Source organism: Podarcis filfolensis, assembly GCF_964270895.1.
Source record: "Podarcis filfolensis genome assembly, chromosome: 10".
Classification (NCBI taxonomy): Eukaryota; Metazoa; Chordata; class Lepidosauria; order Squamata; family Lacertidae; genus Podarcis; species Podarcis filfolensis.
In genome coordinates, this window is record NC_139612.1 from 21,722,422 (window position 1) to 21,746,622 (window position 24,201).

Sequence of the window (24,201 nt, forward strand, 5' to 3'; positions counted from 1 at the left end):
ATCCTAGGATGCTTCAGAGAAGACTTGGTCCAGAAAAATCTGGGGAGCGCAACTAGAGTCCCTTGTCCGAGGAGAAGAAGATAAAAAAACACACATATGGTCGCATGGGCCGAGACCAGAGCATCCCTCGCTCTTGGAGCCCTGGCCAGATCGCCTTCCCCGTGGAAGCGCCGACTGCAGGCAAACGGAATGGCAGGCGCGCGGCTCTTGAGGTTCCCTGGCTCCACCTCCCCGCCTGCGTTACCGCGCCCGCCCCGCTCTGGGAAGGAGGGAGGCGGGCAGGCGGAGGGGCGAAGCTGCCGCTCGGAGGGCCATCCTTGCCGGCGCCGAGGGGGTTAAGCAGCTGGGTTGTGCGGAGGCCGCCGCTCGGCTCGGCTCGGCTCTGTTCTGCTGAGAGTCGGGGATCGCTCTGCCAGTGGGAAGATGGCGACGGAAGGAGCGAGCGGGGAGCCCGGCTCTGGCAACCGGGGCGATCCGGAGGCAGCGGTAGGCGAAGCGCGGGGCTTGCGGCGCGCGGCGCGGGGCTGGAGGAGGCGGCTCCCTTATCCGCCGCCGCCGGGCTGAGCTCCGCGCTCGCTCGCCCTCGGGCTGGTGCTTTGCGCCCAAGCGGGAGAAGGCGCACCTCTCGAGGCTGGAGAGCGGAGCGCGCCGAGCGAGCGCGGGCCCGGCGTGCGTTATGGGGGGAAAGCGCGCATTGGGTATGGGTCTTTACGCAGAGAAAAGGAGGGTGTCTTGCCGTCTGCGCCCCCGGAGAAATGGGAGCTGGAGGGCTCGGAGCTCGGGCGCAGGCAGACCTGCAGTCCCCAGGGATCTCTCCTGCCTCGATCGCAGCCTGACGGAGAGAGAGATCGGGGAGGGGAAGCCGGAGGGACCCTGGAGACGACTGGAGAGGCGACCATGGGAGGCCCCGCCGCTCTGATCGTGCGCCCTTGGCGGGGATGGGTGGACATTTGCCGCCCCTCCGACGCCCCTCCCCTCGATCTGGGGATCTTTCGAGGAGGTCTTTGTAGAGGGAGAAGATCCCCTTCTTTTTCCAGGAGGCGGCTCCCTTTTGTTTTCGTGTGTGTGTGAATATGTATTAGGCTGTAGGAACGCGGGCTTTTCTCCTCGCTTGCGGGACGGGTGAAACACAAGGGTCCCCCCCAACAGCCCTGGTGGGCTGGCGGCGCGTCACAGAGCATTGACAGCCCCAGATCGCCCGCAACCATTTCCAAGGCGGAGGCTGGGGGGGCTCATCGCCCTGGAATTAATTCCCTTCCCTCCCCTTCCATATGCGCTCCCTCCCCCGCCCCGCCAAGCCCCCAAATAACAAGCGTGGGATATTGCCAGAAGCATTATCGTGGGGTTGGGAAGGGTGCTGATGGTCTCGTTTGGATTCCTACCTCTGTTGAAGACTTTATATTAGAAACATAGCTGGGTCACTTAAACTGGGAAATGTTTGGGATGCGGGTGGGCGTTGAAGATCAGGTGGTTCCCCCCCCCCCCGAGAACAATAAGCCTATTTTAATCCTCTGTTGTTCTTTCCCCCTCTTCTGCATCCAAGTGGTGGAACAGGAAAGATCTATCTCGTTCTCTTTTTTTGCTATCGTTGCTGGAGGCGCTCTCTCACGCGAGTACAAGAGCTGTTTAAATTTCCCCCAAGTACAGACCGATTTTAGGGTTTGCCACTTCTCCTGACAGGCTGTTTGACAGCCTTTCCTAGCTAGACTCCCCTACCGCCCAACCACAGTTGTCACGGATGTGCCCTTTTGTTTTCTGATTCATAGGTCAATTTCTAGGCCACTCGCTTTTCTGATTTAATTGGGTGGCAAGTGGAAAGGCATGGAAAAATCCATGCTTTGATTATTCCCTCCGCCCGGAAAGTTGCCAATCAAAATTCTCTTGTCACTTGAAGCAGCATGCAGTTGTTTGCACATAAGATCAAGATGTCACCCCTCCTCTGCTTTGCCTGCTCAGCATTTTGGGGAGGGGGCTGGCCCAAAATGAGGCCAGGCAAAGGACCCTAACCTAAGTAGCAGAGCACATGCAGAAAGTCCTACTTTCAGCTGAAAGACTCTTGTCTGGAACCCTGGAGAGCTACTGCCAATACTAAACTAGATTGACCAATGGTCTGACTCTATAAGACATTTTCCTGTCTCTCTGCTGTAGTCCATGCAGACTGATCTGTGGTGTCATCATTTTTTTTATATGCTCGAAACACTTCTTTTTTCAGGAACAACAACAACAACAAAATTTTAGGAAACTGCCATAAAATTGGATCTTTGGGGGGGGGCGGAGAGGACTTTCTGGCAACAACCTAGCCTATCAGAAGGAAATCTATTCTAGAGGAAATTCTGTGAAATGGGTCCAAACTGGCACTTAAGGCAGCACCACACATTGCGACTGTTATGCCAATGTTTCCCATAGCAAACTCGTAATGTGTGGATGTAATAAATATGTATACACGTGTTGTTAAATATCTGCATGCATGGCTCTGATGTTTAACAATACCTGGAGCTACTCAATTTAGAGTCCTGAATTTAAGCGTTCTATGTGACTTAATGGATTTTTCAGTTGTATAGTACAAACACTTTATTAAACTCCCATTCAAACTGGTTGGAACTAATCTGCTTAAAGATCTTGAAAAGGCAAGCAGCTGAATCAGTTGGTTTTTATTGTTTAGGTATGAGAGATTCCTAAAGTAAACATGCTAATTATTGAAGAGTAAATTAAATTTTTTATAGCTATAGCCATTGGTAATACAACTCAGAGAGATATTTTAAATGAACCTGTCAGTCATACATGCAGGAAGCCTGTATGTGACTGGTTTTATGCTTAGTATTTTTGAAAATCAGGTCACTTATTTCTATATAGGGAGTCAGAAGGCTATTTATAAGCAGCTACCCTATTAAAAAGTTGTTACTTTGAGGTTGATACGAAAGACTTTTCAAGCTGCCTAGTTTCCCCCCCCCCCCATAAATACTGAATTTATTCCCTAACTTAACTTAAAAGAGGGAATGAGATGGGCTTATTTTTCCCGAACAGTTAGGACATTTTAGAAAAGGCTACATTAGAATTGCAGTGTGGGGTACACTTACCAGGGAGTAAATTCCACTGAGGCCAGGAAAACATGGTGTTGAAGCAACTAGGCTACTAAAACAACGTTATTTTTTTTTCTTCTGTATAAAGAAGAAAAGCTAGTATCTTCACCAACAGATAGATTTTGGATTTTTGCCCAGATTAATTTGTAACTTGGAAGTTCAGTAAGATTTCCAGCAGAGTGCTTTCAGTTGAATGCAAGCCATGCAGCTTAGTTTTTCCAGCCCTCAAAGTATAGATAGCCCAATAAACAATTTAAAAGGAACGACAATGGTTATAGAGCAGAGTTCTAATGTTATTTAACTTTCAGCATATGGCTGCCATTTTAAGCACAACTGCCTTGAGGTATTTTATGCTAGCTGCTGTTTCCAGGACATCTTATGAAAGTGGAGGCGGGGAGTGGGGGACCCAGTAACTTTTAGCAGTAATACTGGCAGGCTTCTGCAGGAAGAAGAAAAAAATGCACAGAATACTATGGAAAAAAATAAGCCTGCCTTTTAATGTCAGCAAGAAATTTATGACTGAAAAAAGAAGAGACTTCTTTAATGGCCATATTTGGGAAGGAAGCCAAGATTCTTCCCATTCTCAGCTTTCCTGAACTAAGCGTAGCAGTTGGTATGTGGGGGATGCAAACCTGAGTATCTGCTTTGTTGCCATGGTAATCGGGATGAGGGGAAACTTGAAGGCAGTTGGTGTGATTCACCCCTCACACCTACATGAAGCTGAAGAACACATAGCCAGTGAAGTCTGTGTGAAAGGCATCCTTCATGGTGCAGAAGGGCCTAGCTCAGAGCAGCTGCCAAGTGTGCAGAAAGTCACAGGTTCCATGTCTGACATCTCCAGACAGGGCTGGGAGAGAATGTCTGTCTGAAACTCTGGAAAGCGACTGCATCACATTTTGGGCTCCCTCCCCATCAGTGTTAGAAACTCAGATATATCAGTTGGGCACCAAATAGCTCCTTAAACCAAGGTTACAGTTGCCATAACAGAATGTCTAGCTGCCATTTTGGGACAAGACGGCTCCAAAGTCTTATTTTTCAAACAATGGTCTGACCTTTAAAGCCCTAAACAGCCTCGGTCCTGTATACCTGAAGGAGTGTCTCCACCCCCATCGTCCAGCCCGGACACTGAGATCCAGCGCCGAGGGCCTTTTGGCGGTTCCCTCATTGCGAGAAGTGAGGTTACAGGGAACCAGGAAGAGGGCCTTTTTGGTAGTGGCGCCTGCCCTGTGGAACGCCTTCCCATCAGATGTCAAGGAAATAAGCAGCTATCTTATTTTTAAAAGACATCTGAAGGCAGCCCTGTTTAGGGAAGTTTTAAATATTTAATGCTGTATTGTTTTTAACACTCGATTGGGAGCCGTCCAGAGTGGCTGGGGAAATTCAGCCAGATGGGCAGGGTATAAATAATAAATTATTATTATATTATTATTATAATACCTAGTTCAGATGACAACCTTGAGCTGGGTTAAGAGCATCAAGAACTTAGAAGAAAAGTCACTTGATCCAGGGACAGTCCACTTATATATTGGCCTATTCCAACCTCTTTTTCTTAATGGTGTCACGGACGATTCCTAACATCAGAATATTCTTCACAACTGTGAGTGGGACAGTGGGGTGGGATAAGTGAAGACAAGCTACAACAATTAACTACTATAACATTGTTCACAGCTCCTGCTCCTGCTGCACAGAAAAACCTTTTTGGTTTCTGAAATTCATCCTGATTGTGCAGATAAATATAACTGGCAGAATTCTACAAGATGTGGTTTTAGTGTGTGAAAATAGTCAAGTTCCAATAATTCCCCAGGCATGCACCTCCAGATGGTGGATATGTCAGGCGCCATCTTGGCAACCCAGACATCCTCACGTGATCACAAGTGGTCAATAGTCAGGTGCAAAATTAGCTGCCTGGCTAATTTTGAACACCGCTCTCTACCCCCACACCACAAGGCAGTGTGTGGCCCATGGGTTCTGTGTCACAGTACTCTTGCAGCCCACTTGAATATGAAAGGTTGGGCTACCCTGGTGTAGACGGTACTGAGGTAGATGGTCCAGAGTGTCTGACTCAATATAAGTCAGCTTTCTATCTTCTTGTGTTTTACATAAAGAAGGCCACACATTCATTTACTGACATCTCAGAACGAACTCAGGTAGCTATGCTTGGAAAGACTTTTCCATGAGACTTTCTTTCAATATATATATATATATATATATATATATATATATATATATACACATGATTTTCAGGTTTATACATTTTAATAATTTTACAGTCATATTAACATTTCAAAACTTGACTTCCTTCCCTCTCTTTCTGCAGTTCCTCAAGTTTATTTTTAATATCTTCTGCATATTCCAATTAACTTAATTTGTTCATTTATTCATCTACTTTAAATATACACCCTTATGAAATGGCAGGTTGTTACAATAATCCTGTCAGTGTTCTTATCTGTTTACAATTTGTCTGTAAATATTCAATAAACCATTTCCATTCTTTTATAAAAAGTTTGTTATCTTGATTTCCTTTTTTTTTCCGGTAAATTTTGCCATTTCTGCATATTCCATCAGTTTTTGTATCCATTCTTCCTTTGCTGGGACTTCTACTTCTTTCCATTTGGGGGCAAGTAACATTCTTACCACTGTAGTAGCACACATGAATCAGTTTCTGTACAATTTGGGTAGTTCTGTTCCTATAATTCCCAAAAGGAAAGCTTCTGGGTTTTTTTTGTTTTTTGTTTACAAGCGTTATTTTAAAAATCTTTTTCAATTCATTATACAGTGGTACTTCGGGTTAAGTACTTAATTCTTTCCAGAGGTCCGTACTTAACCTGAAACTAGTCTTAACCTGAAGCATCACTTTAGCTAATGGGGCCTCCTGCTGCTGCCACGCTGCTGGAGCCCGATTTCTGTTCTCATTCTGAAGCAAAGTTCTTAACCTGAAGCACTATTTCTGGGTTAGCGGAGTCTGTAACCTGAAGCGTATGTAACCTGAAGCGTATGTAACCCGAGGTACCACTGTATATCATTGCCCAGTAAACTTTAACCTTACTACAATACCACCACATATAATAAAGATAACCTTCTTTCTCTTCACATTTCCAACACTTATTTGATTTAGATTTATACATTTTTGCCAATTTACTGTTTCCATGAGACTTTCTACTGAATCAGACCAGCTGTTCCCAACCTTGCACTCTCCAGATATGGCTAAACTCCAGCTCCCATCAGCACCAGCCCATATTGCCAGTGGTCAGTGGCTCCCAGAATGCATAGCATTTGTGCACCAGTATTTCATGCTCTTTATTGGTGCCAGCAATGTTGGCATGCAAATGCTAAAGACGGTGTGCTGTACATGGTACCAAGCCTTTCAACATGATGCTCATAGCACAGAAGGGCTTTCCTGTGGCTTGTGTTGTACCTTAATAAGACTGGCCTTAAGGACCTCATGGTCCTAAAGGCTGTTTCAATCCTTATTTGTGGTGGCTGATTTCTGGGCTCACAGGTGTGGTCTGTTCATGTGATCTGTCTGATGTAAATTGCTTATGGGTTCCAAGTGTGCTAACACCCATTGTTTACAATAGTGGGGGGACAATTCTGGCCTCATTTCATGTGAGCAGGGGTGAAGGATGGGGAAAGAGTGTGGGAAAGAAAAAGAGAGGGAGGGGAGAGAGAGAGAGAGAGAGAGAGAGAGAGAGAGAGAGAGAGAGAGAGAAAGGGATGCATCAGCCAGTTTTGGATTTGAGTCCTGCCCGCTGCAGGTGTTCGGCCTCTGACATATTTCCCCTGAGGGAACAGTACCATTTGACAGAAACTCCTGATATATAAAGTACATTTACAGTGGTACCTCGGGTTACAGACGCTTCAGGTTACAGACTCCCCTAATCCAGAAATAGTACCTCAGGTTAAGAACTTTGCTTCAGGATGAGAGCAGAAATCGCACGCCAGTGGCAGCAGGAAGCCCCATTAGCTAAAGTGGTACCTCAGGTTAAGAACAGTTTCAGGTTAAGAACGGACCTCCAGAACGAATTAAGTTCTTAACCCGAGGTACCAGTGTATTAGGAGCATTACAGACATCACAGGCTGTGAAGGAAGTAGCAGCTGAGATCCATTCAGACTTTTTGCATTTCACAAACCTCTATCTATACCAGCTCATCTGTTGAGGAACCTGATCACAATTGCCATGAAGCCCCAGGGCATTGCAAGGAATTCTGTATATATTCTAGAGTGCACCCATACTTCATCTGGAGCAGGGGGCTAAGGGCTTTTGAACCACACTGTTGCCATATAGGTTAAACTGGGAGTGTAACCTGCAACACATTAAGTGTTCTCCTACAGCCGCACAGGAGAAAATGATAAGTGGTGAGCAAGCTTCTTTTCACGAAGCACCCTGTTCTGCTGAGGAACTCCTGATAAGCTTCCAAGATTCATTTGTACACACCATTTGAAAACTTCCACAATGCACTACCCACCCAAGTAAAACCCAATTCCTTGTGCAAAGAAAGCCTTGGCAATTAGTGTGCTGGCCCATAGTCATGGGCCACAGGGAAAGCAACAGTATAGCAGTCAACCTAATTTAGTAGAAAGGACAGGCTTTGATTCTGTCTTGTTGAGTTTTTAAAAAACAAAATTAAGAAATGGGTGGTGATCTTGTGATTGAGGTCTGTATCAGTGCCAATGGACTGGTTATGGAATGGTGTTGAATGACAAAATGTACTAGGATTTTTACACGATATATACTGAAGACGCATGTCTTCGTTTTGCAAAAGGTGGACTTGACAGATGGGTAGCATAACACAAAATAATTATTTAAAGACATTTCATGCAAAAGCTGCCTGAAGCAGACGGTATCTGTTAACATTTTGCATCACGGAAGGTAGATTCTGGTATCTCCTTTAACCAACTAAGGGAGAGGTTTCTAAACTTGCAAAGAAACAGCGTCTGTGGAATCCTAGAGTGGCTGAGGCAACCCTGTCAGATGGGCAGGGTACAAGTAATTAACAACATCTTAAACTATGTATTCTGTACCTGAAATCCTAGGTTCAGGCTACTAATCTATACACAATTTATCTGGGATTAAGTCTCACTGAACTCATCCTGATTTAATTTGAGTAGGCACACATAACGTTGTGCTGTGATTTGATTTGTTGTTGCTTGTTGCTCGTTGAAAGACATTTGTGCTGTTGTTGTTGTTCAGTCGTTTAGTCGAGTCTGACTCTTCGTGACCCCATGGACCAGAGCACGCCAGGCACTCCTGTCTTCCACTGCCTCCCGCAGTTTGGTCAAACTCATGCTGGTAGCTTCGAGAACACTGTCCAACCATCTCGTCCTCCGTCGTCCCCTTCTCCTTGTGCCCTCCATCTTTCCCAACATCAGGGTCTTTTCCAGGGAGTCTTCTCTTCTCATGAGGTGGCCAAAGCAACAGGCATTTGTGCTATTACCATTGCACAAATGTGTTCTTATAAAACATATTCAATATTTATCCTCATACTGTATCCGTACATGCCACATCAAACCAGTGGAAACTTGTTTCCTAATTAATTGGTCATAATTAGAGCAGATTAGAATCCACCATGTACAGTAAGCATGCCTTGAAATTCATTTGGGAACTGTTGTTGCTCAGTTGTAGAGAGCAATGGAATTGCATTAAAAAGATTCCAGATTCAATCCACAGCATCTTCCAGTAGGGATGGAAATGGCCCATATCTGAAGTCCTAGGAAAGTGCTACCAATCTGTTGGTTGACTCAGTATGCTGCTTCCTAGATACCTAAATGGTGGGGAAAGCCCTCTTTTCTCACTTCATTGTGAATACAGCAGGGTAGCAATGATTTGTTAATGGCCAAACCTTAGTGTTAAGTGATCTTGTGTGTGCATCTCAACAGCATTCTTACTGATAGGACTTTCGTTTTTATGGCGTTAAGTAGAACTAGCTGGAGAACAAAGCTTTCTTAATGGACCTTTCAACCTGGTTTTCTTTTTTTTGTCTGAAGTTTACCTGTTCTGAATATATGGTTCTCAGATTTCTTCCTGAGGTCTTCTACCAATGGAATTTTAACAGGTCTGGGACTCTCTAGGCAGCCTTACTTACTGGCTCAGATGTGGTCCTTATGTTATATCTTCCCAGTACTTGCTGCAAGCATATTTTTGTAAAAAAGAAATATCAGAGAGCAAGCTTTTTAATGGGCCAATTCAAGAGCAGAGCACAGACACTCCCATAGGAATTAAGAGCTGTTATAAATGTGTCTACTTTCCTTTTCAAGTACCTTTGCTAATGCATATTTTTGGCACCATGCAAGCAGCTCGCCCCCCCCCCCCGCCCTCTTGAAACCCCATAGTTTGTCCAGGAAAAAAAACTGCCAAAGACACTTGATGCAAAATGTTTGGTTAGAAGGATACTAAGAACTGTGAAAAGTATCTAATTAGAAACCAGAAGGGTTTGCTTTGCTTTGCTTTTCCTTTTCCTGATGGGGTCCTATATGATTTTTCAGAACATACCTGCTGTTCTACTCCGGCAATTATGTAGATGACATATAGCCTACATTGGAGATTTTAAAAGAGGGATAGGAAGCCCATGCATGTCCCTCCAGCTGTTGTTGGACTCTGGCTCTCATCATCCCCAACCAGCAAGCCCAATGGTTATGGATAATGGGAGTCGGAGTCCAGCAACATCTGGAGGATCCAGAGATTTTCCACAACCATTTCAAAGTGTGCAGGTTTCCCACAAATATATGCATTTGCAGTAGCCACAAAAAGGGCACATTTTCAGTCACTCTAGTTTGGTTGAATTTGTAATTTATTAATGGTTTCATTAATGGATTAATTCATTAATGGATGAGCCCTGCTTGCAATTTGTAATTGGTGCATCCTTTTTTAACCCACGTGGGTGGCGCTGTGGGTTAAACCACAGAGCTTAGGACTTGCCGATCAGAAGGTTGGCGGTTCGAATCCCTGCGAAGGGGTGAGCTCCCATTGCTCGGTCCCTGCTCCTGCCAACCTAGCAGTTTGAAAGCACATCAAAGTGCAAGTAGAGAAATAGGGAAGGTAAACGAGTGGGGAGAGGAGGGGTGGGGTGATGAAGCTTATGTTCTTTTGTATAGTGGTACCTCGGGTTAAGTACTTAATTCGTTCCAGAGGTCCGTACTTAACCTGAAACTGTACTTAACCTGAAGCACCAGTTTAGCTAATGGGGTCTCCTGCTGTCGCCGCGCCACCGGAGCCCGATTTCTGTTCTTATCCTGAAGCAATGTTCTTAACCTGAAACACTATTTCTGAGTTAGCGGAGTCTGTAACCTGAAGCGTATGTAACCTGAGATACCACTGTATAGTGTACGTATGGGGTTTTGTGTCAGTGTCAGCTGGCTAGGGTATCTTTCTATTTCTTTATTACATTTCCTTGGTAGTGAGAGGTATTGGGGGGCAGGGTGTGGTTGGTTGTCTATGGTTGTCTGCAGTAGGGTTTGTTCGTATTTGTGAGGGGGGAGGGCTTGTTGGATCAGGTAAGCCAGACTGATTCATATGCTTTTGGTGGATTTTTGTTGTTGTCTTGTTGGGCTGTGTATGTGATAAAGGGGAGCCATACCGGGGTGGAGGCGTCCTCTTCTATTAATAATAATAATAAATAATAATAATAATAATAATAATAATTTATTATTTATACCCCGCCCATCTGGCTGAGTTTCCCCAGCCACTCTGGGCGGCTCCCAATCGAGTGTTAAAAACAATACAGCATTAAATATTAAAAACTTCCCTAAACAGGGCTGCCTTCAGATGTCTTTTAAAAAATAAGATAGCTTCTTATTTCCTTGACATCTGATGGGAGAGCGGGCGCCACTACCGAGAAGGCCCTCTGTCTCTGTCTGGTTCCCTGTAACCTCACTTCTCGCAGTGAGGTAACCACCAGAAGGCCCTCAGCACTGGACCTCAGTGGGTGAACGATGTGGGTGGAGACACTCCTTCAGGTATATAGGACTGAGGCCATTTAGGGCTTTAAAGGTCAGTACCAACAGTTTGAATTGTGCTCGGAAACGTACTAGGAGCCAATGTCCCCGTGTCAGTTTCAGTTTATTGGTTACCGTAGTTTTTCTAGTAAGGCTGTTTCCCAAACAATTGGATACCATTGGTCCATGTTTACTCCTGACAGGTCCCTCCCGTGTCTAGCTTCTGGCTGCTGAGAGTAGGTGGGTTATAAGCCCTGTATAATGTGAGTGGTCATTATGATCTTGGAAGATGTTCAGTAGGGCTAGTTCTGGGGTGAGTTCCAATACCTGTTTAGTTCTTTTGCATATCCCTTGTAGGACTGCTGTCCAGAAGGGTTGGATTTTCAGGCATTCCCGCCACATGTGGAGGTATGTCCCCGTGGAGGTGCAACCTCTCCAACATTTTGGTGAGAGATTCCCTAGTTCTGATTGCATTAATCCCAGACTTCAGGTTTGTTTGTGAATTTGTTGCCCTCATTCCTCAGATAAGCACTGCTGTCTGGGCAGTTGCTAGGGAAATCGTGAGTGAACCATTATTGTCTGGGCAACTGTTAGTGTTGTCACTGTTGGTATTTTAATTTATTGGCCATCCTTCACTTTAAGATCCCAAGGGAGGTCACAACAGTTCAAAACACATTCAAACAGTTTAAAACAAATTGCAAGCACAAGAATAGGACGAGTCCTAAGAATATACATTTTGATGTTGAAGGCCAGAGTGAAGAGATGTGTCGTCACCATACAGGGAAAACTATAGGAGGGAATTGGAACAAGAATGCTAATTCCTGTTTCTGTACAGTACTGTTAGCACCGTGATACTTTGAAGCAAGATTTCAGGCTTCTCTCCAGTAGCAGGAGTCCTAGACATTTTATAAACGGCTTTTTTGTGCACGGTTCTTTGAATCAAGTAACAAGCATGTTTCAATGCAATAATATTTCCTGCTCCCTTACTTTCAAATGACACGCAGCAACTACCACTTATGTGCAACTGGGTATTAAATTATACCGAGCTCACGAATTTGATAGCTGCAGGAACAAAAAATCAACTGAGAAATTGTATTTTGAATTCTTTTGTTGTCTACCCTCATGCAACAACAAAGCAGGCTCTTTAAAGTTTAAATAAAATCTCCCATGTTTAAGTTTTGCATGCCAAATGTCACCCTAGAGCAACATTTCCTTGCGTGTAGGTCATAAAACCCAGTAGAATGGAATAGCTGTGCTATGCTTGGTGCTGAACTGGAAATACTTTACCTGGCTGTTATTGCCCATCAGGTTGACGGGGGGTTACTAGTAAGCAACATGGTTGGAGGCAGAGAAAGATATGTTCTTCTTCTGGGTATTGTTATTTTGTTCTATTGCTCTAATGGCTAAAGGGGTTGGTTACAGAGAGTATTTTCCCCTTGCTGTTAAAGCAGGGTAACTCTTAATTTATTCAGGCAAAATGACTATCAGTGGCACTTGTGCAGCTATAATTTATTTAGTCAAATAACTTTTTGTGAAAGGCTCTGTTTGCCATTCATCTGCTCTGATTTGATTGTTTTTTAAATTCTTTCCTGACCCCAGTTTTAAATCCTCTCAACTTACAATTAGCAAATCAACGTCAATTTTTTGTTGGAAATGTAAAGAAGTAGAAGGCTTACCATATGTGGTGGACATGCAGAGTGGCTAAGGACTTTTGGGAGATGATTTACAATGAGATAAAAAAGAGATTTAAGGTAACTCTCCCCAAAAGACTGGAAGCCTTTTTACTGGAGATAATGAATAGATATCCCCCCCCAAAAAAACACACAGATAAATCTATTTCTTTACAGCCACATGAATATTATATGCACAAAAATGGCCTGATGAGACAGTACCTACCAAAGAAAATTGGCAGCTGAAATTGATGGAATATGTAGAAATGGCAAGTTTGACTTCTAAAAATTAGAGATCAAAAAAAAGACTGACATTAAATAGCATTAGAAAATATTTGCGGAATATTTAGAAACTCAGTGTAAATATTTTAAAACGCAAATAGGATTTGAGTAAGAACAGCAGTGGGAGGGGAAGTTTCTTTATCGATAAGACAAAGGTATAGAGTAACCATAATATGCAGCATAAATTGAAATTTTGGCGGAACCATTGAGGGAGGGAGGGGAAGTTGCAGGTGAATTGATTGATTGTTAAATTTGAAATGTTGCCAATTTTTTTATGTTTCAAAATTCACAAATAAAGTGGTTAAAAACTCCCTTAACTTACTAGTCTGTCAATTTTGCTTCCATGTGTTTGAAGCAAGTTACTGTCGGTTAATTAAGCTTGCTTTTACTGTCAGGTAGGGCTGGGTTTTCAATACAGTTGTACCTCGGAAGTTGAACTGAATCCGTTCTGGAAGTCCGTTTGACTTCCAAAACATTCAGAAACTAAGGCATGGCTTCTGATTGGCTGCAGGAAGTTCCTGCAGCCAATTAGAAGCCGCGGAACCCACGTTGGACGTTCAGGTTCCAAAGAACATTCGCAAACTGGAACATTCACTTCTGGGTTTGGGAGCCAAAACGTTCAAGTCGCAAGGTGTTCGACTTCCGAGGTACAACTGCATTTTCTGATTTTCAACATCGCGATATAGCACCAGCTTAACATCGCAATATACTGATATCATAATGTCTGAAATAAGGATGGAGCTCTGTAGAGGCATTGGCTGGCTTCATGGTTTTCCTCACACTGCGATTTTTGCATAGCACACAAACACACATCATGATTTGCGATGTATTGCCAGGTCAAAAGCTATGAAACTGATACCACGATGTGGACTTCGAATCAGTTTGGGATGATATATCACCCATCCCTAACACACACCATGCTGGCAAACACATAGCTGCTGGCAGTGGCGTAGCGTGGGGGGTGCAGGGGGGGCCAGCCGCACCGGGCGCAACATCTGGGGTTAGGGCAAATCCACAGGTAGGGGGCGCAAATCCACGGGTTAGGGGGCGCAAATTACTTGCCTTGCCCCGGGTGCTGACAACCCACGCTACGCCACTGGCTGCTGGTGTTGGTGCTTATTGGCCATGATGCAAACACATTTGTTCTATTCTCATGGGAAACAACAAGCCTTTAAACTAAAATTAAAGAACTATGGGTACATTTATGGTATTTATTTTTTACTTTCCTGCTGCATTAGGTGACTTTCTGACTTGTGTACATTGTTTTAATCATTGGTTTTCCTTAATTTTGCAGAAAAGAGAGTTTGATGTGGACAATCTCAGCAAATCAGAACTGCGGATGCTCTTGAGTGTTCTAGAAGGGGAGCTGGAAGCACGAGATCTTGTGATTGAAGCTTTAAGGGTATGTTCCTGTTGTTAAATATACAGAAATTTTACATCCGTAAAGAAAAATAAAATTATTGTTGTTGTTCTTGTTGTTGTTGTTGTTATTATTATTATTATTATTATTATTATTATTATTATTATTATTTCTATACTGCTCTTCATCCAAGGATACATAATATAGTAACAAACAAACAAACCTCACAGTTTAAAAGGCCATAGATGGTTTAGTTAGCCAAAGGCCTGAGAAAAAAAGGAATGTTTTTGCCTGGTGCCTAAAGATGTGACAAAGCCACCTGAGGAGACAATTCCAAATTGTGTTTGTTTTGTTACTACAGTCGTACCTTGGTTTCCAAACAGCTTAGTTCTCGAACGTTTTGGCTCCCAAACACTATAAACCCAGAAGTGACTGTTTCGGTTTGTGAACTATTTTTGGAAGCTGAACGTCCAACGGGGCTTCCGTGGCTTCCGATTGGAGCTTCCTGCAGCCAATCAGAAGCCGTGCTTTGGTTTTCAAACATTTTGGAAGTCGAATGGACTTACGGAACAGATTCCGTTTGACTTCCAAGGTACTACTGTATATGATATTTTTGCCATGTTCAAAGGAGATTCTCCTAAAAAGCAGGAGGAAAATCTCTCTCTCTCTCTCTCTCTCTCTCTCTCTCTCTCTCTCTCTCTCTCTCTCTCTCACACACACACACACACACACACACACAGAGAGAGAGAGAGAGAGAGAGAGAGTATGCATTTTTAAATAAAACAAATCAGTAGCATGCTAGTACCAACTTTTAAAAGTCATACATAGTGGAAAAAACAGTAATGTGAAGAAGTTCACCCAGTACTAAGATAATCGTAGTAGATAACTGGAGTTGGATAACATGCTTATTGCTGCAACTTCACAACTAGGCTGGTCTATATTTAAACTAGTTTTCTGTAACTGAAGAGAAATAAAGGTATTTATATGCAGCTCTTGCTTCATAAACTTATGTGAGGAGTCACACAATGCAGCCACATGAACTTTCTTTCACAAAAGGATGTTCTCAAAGAGAATATCAATGCTTAGATACCAGAAGAGATGTGTTTCTTTCTAATACATCACTTCCTAGGGAATCTTGCACTTTGTTGCTGTAAAATATTTAGCCTTAAGTCCCTATATGTTTTGCATTGTTACTGGTTTGAAAGACTGAGAGATTGCAAATCCTGTTAGAGTTCCCTCCCATACACTTCATGTTAATTTAAGGAGAAAATAATGGAGGGGGAAACTACCCAATATGACACATAGTCATTTTTCTTTCTATATACATTGCTAGGATTCGCCTATCCTCCTTTACAGGCTATATAATGTTACACTTGCCATAAGCAGACTAGACAGATTTTGTAGTTTTGAACGCTGTGAATAAAGAGCATCGAAGAATGAAAAATCCAGTGTCCCTAAGCTTTGATTCCAAGAAAGGAATTCCTCAGAATTTCTCCCCCAAAGTCCAGCCATATTAGCCTTTTGCAGCAAAAATAACAGAGTCTAGTGGCACTCGTAAAGAGTTATAGATTTTTATTGCATTAACTTTGGTGCACTATAGTCTACATGCCAGATACAAAAGCAAATCAACCAGGTCAGACTACTACTCAGTAATAATCTGCTACAGGACACACCTAGAAGAATAAAATGACCGGACACCACTTGTCACTTAAAGTTCCCGGCGGAAGCTACTCAAACTTATCACCTATGCTCTATAGTCCATTCTGAACAATGGCATTTCCATGTCACAGGCCTTGAATAGTAGGCCTTCTATTTCCTTACTGACAGATCTCACAACTTCAATAGCTACTCACCAGTAACAGCAGGGCATATAACAATGTTATGGACACAGGGACAGCTCCTGTGATAGGTCTAGACGCCAGCTCTGTCCACATACCTACACTGGCAACAAGTATTAGAAGACCTAATAATGCCATTCGTGGTATCGGGTTCATTCATCTTCCAATGTGATATATGCCATCATCTGCCAGCAATGCCCTTCTGCATTCTCCATAGAACAAGCAGGCTAGTCTCTATGCAGAAGAATAAATAGACACCAATCTGGCATCAGAAATGGCAATATTCAAACGCCAGTGGGAGAACCATTCAGGACACACTGCAAATTACTTTTAAATGGCCCTCCTGGAGCTGAAGAACTCCAAAGAGAGACAGCAATGTCATTCTAAATTTGTTAGTCTTTTAAGACACCACGAGACTTGTAGTTGTTTTTACTCAAAATTAAGTGCATGAACCCAGCCAAAGCTACTGAGCCTGGCAGTTTGCATAAAATGAGTAGCGTTAAAATATTGATCCATCACAGTTTGTTATTCATGGCAGCAATTCTCTGGTGGTAGCAGATGACAAGTAAAACGTTGCCTAAATGCGACCAGGTGAAATGGACTGTGGGATGGGTGGTTGTTGTTTTTTCCTTGGATCAATATTGTTCCACAAGTGACTAAGACAGGTATGTTTAGATCAGCTGGGCTAGTAAATATTTTTGCACACTGATGAGCTTTGAGGATTTACTAGCATGGTTATGTCAAGCAAAGCTCGACCAGAAGCCAGTGTGATATGGTTTCGAGGGTAGATTGTCAAACCAGATCCCAAATTCAAATCCCCACTCAGCCCATAAAGTTCATTGGATCACCATGGGCCAGACACCTGTATAGCTCAGCCTAATCTACCTCACAAGGTGTTTTGAGGATAAAATGAGTGGGAGAAGAGCCATGCATGCAGCCTTAAGTGCCTGTGAGGAAAGGTGAGATGAAAATAGAATTAGATAGTAAAAATAATATGCTAGATTTCCCCAGCCCTTCAATTCCTTTTTGCCCATTGTGTTGTGTATTATTCTCTTTTTCTCTCTCTCTCTCTCACATGGATCGTATCTACTGTGGATGTAATGGGGGCAGAGAGCAGCTTGTACAACTCCTAACAAATGCTTGTACATATCAGGAGCCCTCTCCTGTATTCCGTGAACTTTAGATCTAAAGTTTTTTTAAAAAAAATTCAAAAATTACAAGCATCAAAGTTTGTAGGGATTGTGTGGAGTTTATTTCGGTGGGGAAAGACACATGCACCAATAAGACATTTTCCAAATCACATTTGAAAACGTGCGAAATGTGTTTTTTATTGGCGACAGCAGTGCATAGTATACTTGTTACATATTTTATTATTGTGATTAATTCTTATATCCCACCTTTTATAGCAATACGAACAAATGCATTGTTGTTTATTCAAACGTTTACAAACCATGTTGCAATTTAGATGTTATTAAATGTTCGACTATATTATTAACCAGCTGTGATTAGTTCAGGACCCGTTTCTAACAATGCCAAGTCCTGGATTGGGTATTAACATTACAGAGTGGTCCTTCAGTCCCGTACAGTCCTCCCATCAGTCCAAAGATTCAGAGATGTTTGGAGAACTTGTTGCCCTCACATTTAATTCATTAGCTTCCACCTTCTGTCTATGTGAAGATTTAAACATACGTCTTTCATATTGGTAGATGTTCACATGCAGTAACATTTTGAAAGCTTGATCAAGTTCACTGTGGTCTCAGCAGCTGTTCACAGAATAATCCCTGTACAGTAGAGATAGGCGGTCCAGATGTTGGACTGCAACTCCTACAAGCTCTGGCCATCATGGCTAATCCAGAGGGATGATGGGGGTTGTAGTCCCAACAATATCTGGGGGCACACCCCTGCAGTAGTGTATTACAGAAGCCAAGCCCACCCTCCCATGGTAAAGGTAAAGGGACCCCTGACCATTAGGTCCAGTCGTGGCCAACTCTGGGGTTGTGGCGCTCATCTCGCTTTATTGGCCGAGGGAGCCGGCGTACAGCTTCTGGGTCATGTGGCCTGCATGACTAAGCCGTTTCTGGCGAACCAGAGCAGCGCACAGAAACGCCGTTTACCTTCCCGCTGGAGCGGTACCTATTTATCTATTTGCACTTCAGCGTGCTTTCGAACTTCTAGGTTGGCAGGAGCAGGGACCGAGCAATGGGAGCTCACCCCGTCGCGGGGATTCGAACCGCCGACCTTCTGATCGGCAAGTCCTAGGCTCTGTGGTTTAACCCACAGCGCCACCCGCGTCCCACCCTCCCATGGTACTGAGTATCAATAGGCTGGGAAGCCACCTAGATTTTTAGGAAGACCCCAAAATGATGTGCATAACCTGGACTCTGCTGTTCTCTATGGGATCCCTCCACAAAGAAGTGCTCTTTGCTTATGGGACTAGATCAAGCCCTTTGTTTTGATGTTTATCTAAGTCATTAGCTGCTCAAGTTTTTAATATCCATTTTAGCTCGGACTGTTTGTTTAGGTTGTTGCTTTTTCATTTCCAATTTCTCTTCTCCCTTTTTAAAACACTGCAGGTGGTAAACGAGTATTTGCCTACGAAAATAAATTTAGATTTCACCTCATGCTCTGCCATGCAGATAATTAGAAATAGAGGAGAAAGATTGCTCTGGATACTTTTTTAATATATGGAAGCACTTGAGCTTAGAATAATTCATTTCAAGTTCTAGGAAGTCACCTGATTTGATATTTATTGCAAAGTTAACACCAGGGGAGTGTTTAAAAGCAGACTTCGGTGTCTATTGCCTTTTGGAAATGAGAATCTGATTTTTAGAAGGTAATACGTAGTGCTGAGGAGAAAAATAATAAAGCCGTTCATAAACAAGAAAGACAAAGAAGTTTAAATCTTCATGGCTCCAATTCAGCGTTAGTCATGCTCAATAGCTTGTGGTTCCAGATGGGGATGTGCTTTCATATTTGCATCAAAAAGTGTATCCAGCCGATCTAGTGGAGCCCAAGTGAGAATTCAAATGCATGTGTAGATTTGTACGCAAATCCACAGCTTAATCCATGTTTTATTCACAGTTGTGCTTCCATCTTGCCATCTGAATTATGGCATTGTGTGTATGTATCAAGAATCTCCTTTTTTGGACCCTAGATTCCCCCCCCTTACACTAGATTCTCTAATAAAATTTACTGTCTTGAATTGGAACAGACTGGAAACCAGTCAAGATAACTGGATGTGAATGATAACGCTTAAAAAGAAAATGCAAGCAAGCTGTGAGTTAAGATACTGGGAAATAAAGACTACTGAAGATCAAATCTGAAGTAGCTGAGCAGATATTAAAACCAAGCCTTTTGACTGTTTAGAGATCCGAATCAGAATTGCAGGTTTAGAGGCTATAAAAGTCGGCAGGAGGATCTCTTGCTGAGAATATAGCCTTAAAAAGACAAACAACTGTTAAAAATTAATCTGAACTGTTACAGTGCTGATTCAGCTTTGTACAGAAGGATAAAGATGGTCTTTAACAAATGCAGTGTGTTCCATATTTGGCTATGTTTCTCTGATGTGACATGTGTATAACTTTCAGAGTGAACTAGGGATCTGTAAGTGAAAAACGGACTGTATACATAAGACATTGTGTGTATACAATATGCTCTCTCTGTATATGGTATGCTCTGTGTTTTACAACTAGCTTGCATTATGTTTAGTTTTAAGTGCCATATGAACTAGAAAATTGTTGATAGAACTGGTAGAAAGAGATTTGGCAGAAAAAAAATGTTTTATGTCTGTAGTGGTACAAATAATGGGACTATTGAATTAAGTTTTCATGTTATCTTTGTTTAGGTTAGTTTTTCATCATATGTCTTCTGTCCATAATATTGGTATCTAGGTTCATCCACAGCATGATCTGGGTTTGCCTTGCATAACAAAGCAGAATCTAATATAAACAGAGATAACAGAGACCACGTTTTATCAGAACTAAGAAGCTTGTAGGTCAGCACTGCTGCAGAATCTCTGGGTAGTCTTGAAATGATATTGACCACATCATAGCAGTTTAGGGTGCATGCATGAAAATGATCCACAGAGACAGCCCTACCTTGGAAGGGTAAAGGCATACATTTTAATTTTTAACACCATAATTATATCCATAAGTTTTTCCAATACTGATAATGCAGGTTTCCTACAAACCATAGTTTGTGAACCAGAATGCAGCCACAGAAACAAGTCTTCCCTTAGCTGGAAAGAACTTTTCATTGCATTTATATATGGGATCCTCCTATTGGAGGGTCCTGGTTGCTCCTGGGCGCCTGGGACTTATACCCCATAGGGGTAGAATGGGTGGGGGGAAGTAGCAAAAGCCCTGGCCACAGTCCCTGGATCACGCCAGGCTGTTTTAGCCAATCCCCAGAGGGTGGCATGATCCAAGGGGCTTTAAAAGCGGCAGCGTGACGGAAGTAGGGGCACTCGCGTCACACTGCCGAACACCCACCGTCCCTCCCTAGAGTTAGGTAGTTTCATCTGGCCTTGCTTTGGTTTGGGTCGCCTGTTTTGGAACAGGGGCTGGGTAGGATTTTTTTCCAATTGGCAAATTGGCTCTAGCCTACCCCTTAGCAATCGCCACAACTTGTAAGGTGGCGGTTAGGCACTGGCTCAGTTGGATTGTGGGGAGGGGAGATGTGGCCATCACCTGCCCCTCTAGGAACGGGGTATTCCATTAAAGGAAGCTGGGGGTCCTGGATCTTGTCCAAAGCCCGCTTGAAGGGCTAGGGCCATGCCAGGACCACAGGAACCCCGGGGTGAGCTTCGGTTGGTCCACATCAACGTTGCTCCCTCGTTTGGTTTACCCCTTTCGACTGCCACCCAGAGAGATGGAGTCAGTTATAGTCGGGAGTCAATGCCTAAGCCAATACCGCTCACAAAATTGTAATTCAATAAAGTTGTGGCCAAAAATTTGCCCAAAAACGTATAACTAAAATATGTGTCTGAGTGAAGTTATTTTCGGGGTGGGTCCTGGGGGCCTTGAGGCGCAACTCACATTTTCCTCCAATGAGCTAAAGGCGGTGTGCATGGTTTTCCCTCATGTCCTTTAATCTCCACAACAACCCTGTGAGGTAGGTTAGGCTAAGGCAATGACTGGCCCAAAGTCATCCATTGAGCGAGCAGGCATTTGAAGCCTGGTCTACGAGGTCCTAGTCTGACACTCTAGCCACAACACAACACTGGCACTGATTTTTCCCTTGCCATTCTTAACCAGTGACAACTTAGGTAATCACAGAGGCTGGAAAATATGCATCCATTATCTTGGAAACAGCTGCATTTCAGCCACAATCTTCTGGCTAACATGCTATATTTGAGCAACTGCGAAAATTGTCAGGCGCATGGATGAGAGTAGAAAGTGCATTGCCAGAATTGACCCCCATTCTTCGTATCAAAGTATACCACACGCGTGATCACTGGAGCAATACCATTGGCCCATAATATTGCGTCTTAATTTGCCCCTCTCCCTTAAAGATACCAAAGATGTTAGACAACTTTGGCCACCTTGTCAATAATTACGTTTTCCCACAGCAGGTGGATTTGTTGTTAATTGCAATTATGCCTGCTTCGGTTGTTTTTTGAACGAGGCCTAAGTTGTTAAAATGCATGGCGTGTGCACAGAACAGATTTCTGCCAAAACTCAAACTGAAAAGCAATCTCTCAGGAAACGGCTCAAAGGTAGAATTGAGTTCTAAAAAGGTTACAGCAACCACCAAGGGAAATTACTTGGCAATTTTTTTGTTCGATTTCTAAAATTGAAAGCTCTCACCTGAGAAGTGTCCTGTTGCCTGTGCATTTGAGTACATTGACCTTGGTTCAGCTTATTTAGTAGCTAGAAATCGAACCAGCAATAAAGAGAAAGTCTGATGGCTCCCTATGCAGATAGGCTTGTTTGAAAACAAGAGAGATTTGCAAAGAAAACCTGTGCATGAATTCTAATGTAGTTCTGTAGAATGGCCCCAAGCAAGTCCTTGCCTCCGGGAGCTATAGGAGCTCTCAAAGGAGAGTCAATATGACGTAGTGGTTAGATTGTTGGACTAGGATGTGGGAAACTAGAGTTCATATCTCCACTCAGCCATGAAGCTCACTGGGAAACTTCAAACCAGTCACAATCTGTCAGACACAGAGGGTTATGTACACCAGGGGTCAGCAACCTTTTTCAGCCATGGGCCGGTCCACCACCCCTCAGACCATGTGGTGGGCCAGACTATATTTTTTTTGGGGGGGATGAATGAATTCCTATGCCCCACAAATAACCCAGAGATTCATTTTAAATAAAATGAACACATTTTACTCATGTAAAAACACGCTGATTCCCAGACAGTCTGCGGGCCAGATTGAGAAGGCGATTGGTCCACATCCGGCCCCCGGGCCTTAGGTTGCCTACCCCTGATGTACACCATCTTGAGGTTCTTGGAGGAAAGGAGGGATGCAAATGTCACAATAAATAAATATGTATTGTTGTGTGGACCGTTGTATCTTGGAAACTTTCTCCCTTTCCTAGGAACCCTTGCAGTGGGCATTTGTAACCTCTCTGATAGGATAGCTCCAGGCTCCATGAATATATTAAAGCAACTGCTTTCACTGCAGTTGGTAATTGCTTTTATGAAAAAGCTCCTCAGGCACAGAAGAACATCTCAAGGTCACCTAGATTTCCAAACAGGTTTTTCCCCCCTTTTTCTTGGCCAGTCCGTTGCGATGAGACCGAGACAGCTGTCGGAGAAAGAAAGCGTCATTTCCTGGCTCGGCGTCACCAACCTTAAAGGCTGTCTCAGCCACTGTTGTCTACCTAAGACAGTTAACTTAGAGCCATTCAGATGTTGCTGAAGTATAATCTCTTACCATAGCCCATATTGGCAGAGATTGATGGGAGCTGGAGGCAAACAACCACAGGAAATGCCACAGGTTCCCCACCTCTGGTCTATACTGACAATCTTCTGCAGGCCTGTCTAGAGATGCAGGAGGTTGAACCTAGGCCTTATGCATCCAGAGGATGCCCTCTGCTACACATCTATGTTCATTTCACAGCTGTGGATGTTTAACCTTGTTTTGCATGGAGAAGCGCTTAAAATTGGCGATGTAAAAAGGCTCAATTTTATTTCCTTGGGTGAGTCTTCCAGGAGCAAGTTTTTATTTTTTTCTGGAACAGAGAATGGTGGGAGAACTTTGAGTCTTTCCACACTTGCCATTTATAGTGGCATAGTTTCATTTAACTAATCTGAGTGGTGTTTTAGGCAAGGAAATGTGCCCGTAGGTCTTACAAAGCTTTCATGAAAACCGTCCACATGCTATGTCTCAAGTATAAAGCCATACTTTCTATAGCAAAGTTTGTAAGACACCTGCTGTAATATAATCTGCCTTTTTGCCAGTATGAACTTTGCCTTTGCCCCACACCACAACTCACTTTTGCCCTTTGACAGAGGAAACTACACAGTGAATGAAAAAGGTTGTGCAGTCAAAATGTGGAACTTCACACATATATACATATTAAACATTTTTCTCAATGTTGCTATCTGTCTCTCACTTTATGCCAGCAATATTATTTGACCAGAGGTAAATTCTAGACTCTGGGGGCTGTAGTCATCTAAGATTTACTCAGACTATACCCATTGAAATAAATGAACATGACTAAGGCCCATTAATATAATCTGCCTTTATGAATGGAATGAATGGAAATCCATTCTGAAGGAAATCAGCCCTGAGTGCTCACTGGAACGACAGATCGTGAAGCTGAGGCTCCAATACTTTGGCCACCTCGTGAGAAGAGAAGACTCCCTTGAAAAGACCCTGATGTTGGGAAAGATGGAGGGCACAAGGAGAAGGGGACGACAGAGGACGAGATGGTTGGACAGTGTTCTCGAAGCTACAAACATGAGTCTGACCAAACTGCGGGAGGCAGTGGAAGACAGGAGTGCCTGGCGTGCTCTGGTCCATGGGGTCACGAAGAGTCGGACACGACTAAACGACTAAACAACAACAAAGGCCCATTAATTTCAGTGGG

General features: G+C 43.4%; 1 protein-coding gene across 2 annotated transcripts in view; it reads left to right on the forward strand.

Annotated features, from left to right (window-relative positions):
- The first annotated feature begins 129 nt into the window (after positions 1 to 129).
- Positions 130 to 24,201, forward strand: part of CTTNBP2 (cortactin binding protein 2) — a 114,385-nt gene continuing 90,313 nt past the window's right edge. Inside the window, exons 1-2 of one of the 2 annotated variants that reach the window (XM_083574310.1) lie at positions 130 to 486; positions 14,259 to 14,366. In XM_083574310.1, the coding sequence (XP_083430436.1) occupies positions 424 to 486; positions 14,259 to 14,366 (171 nt within the window). In that variant the 5' untranslated portion in view covers positions 130 to 423. The remainder of the gene's footprint in view (positions 487 to 14,258; positions 14,367 to 24,201) is intronic. The other variant, XM_083574309.1, reaches the window with a different exon arrangement.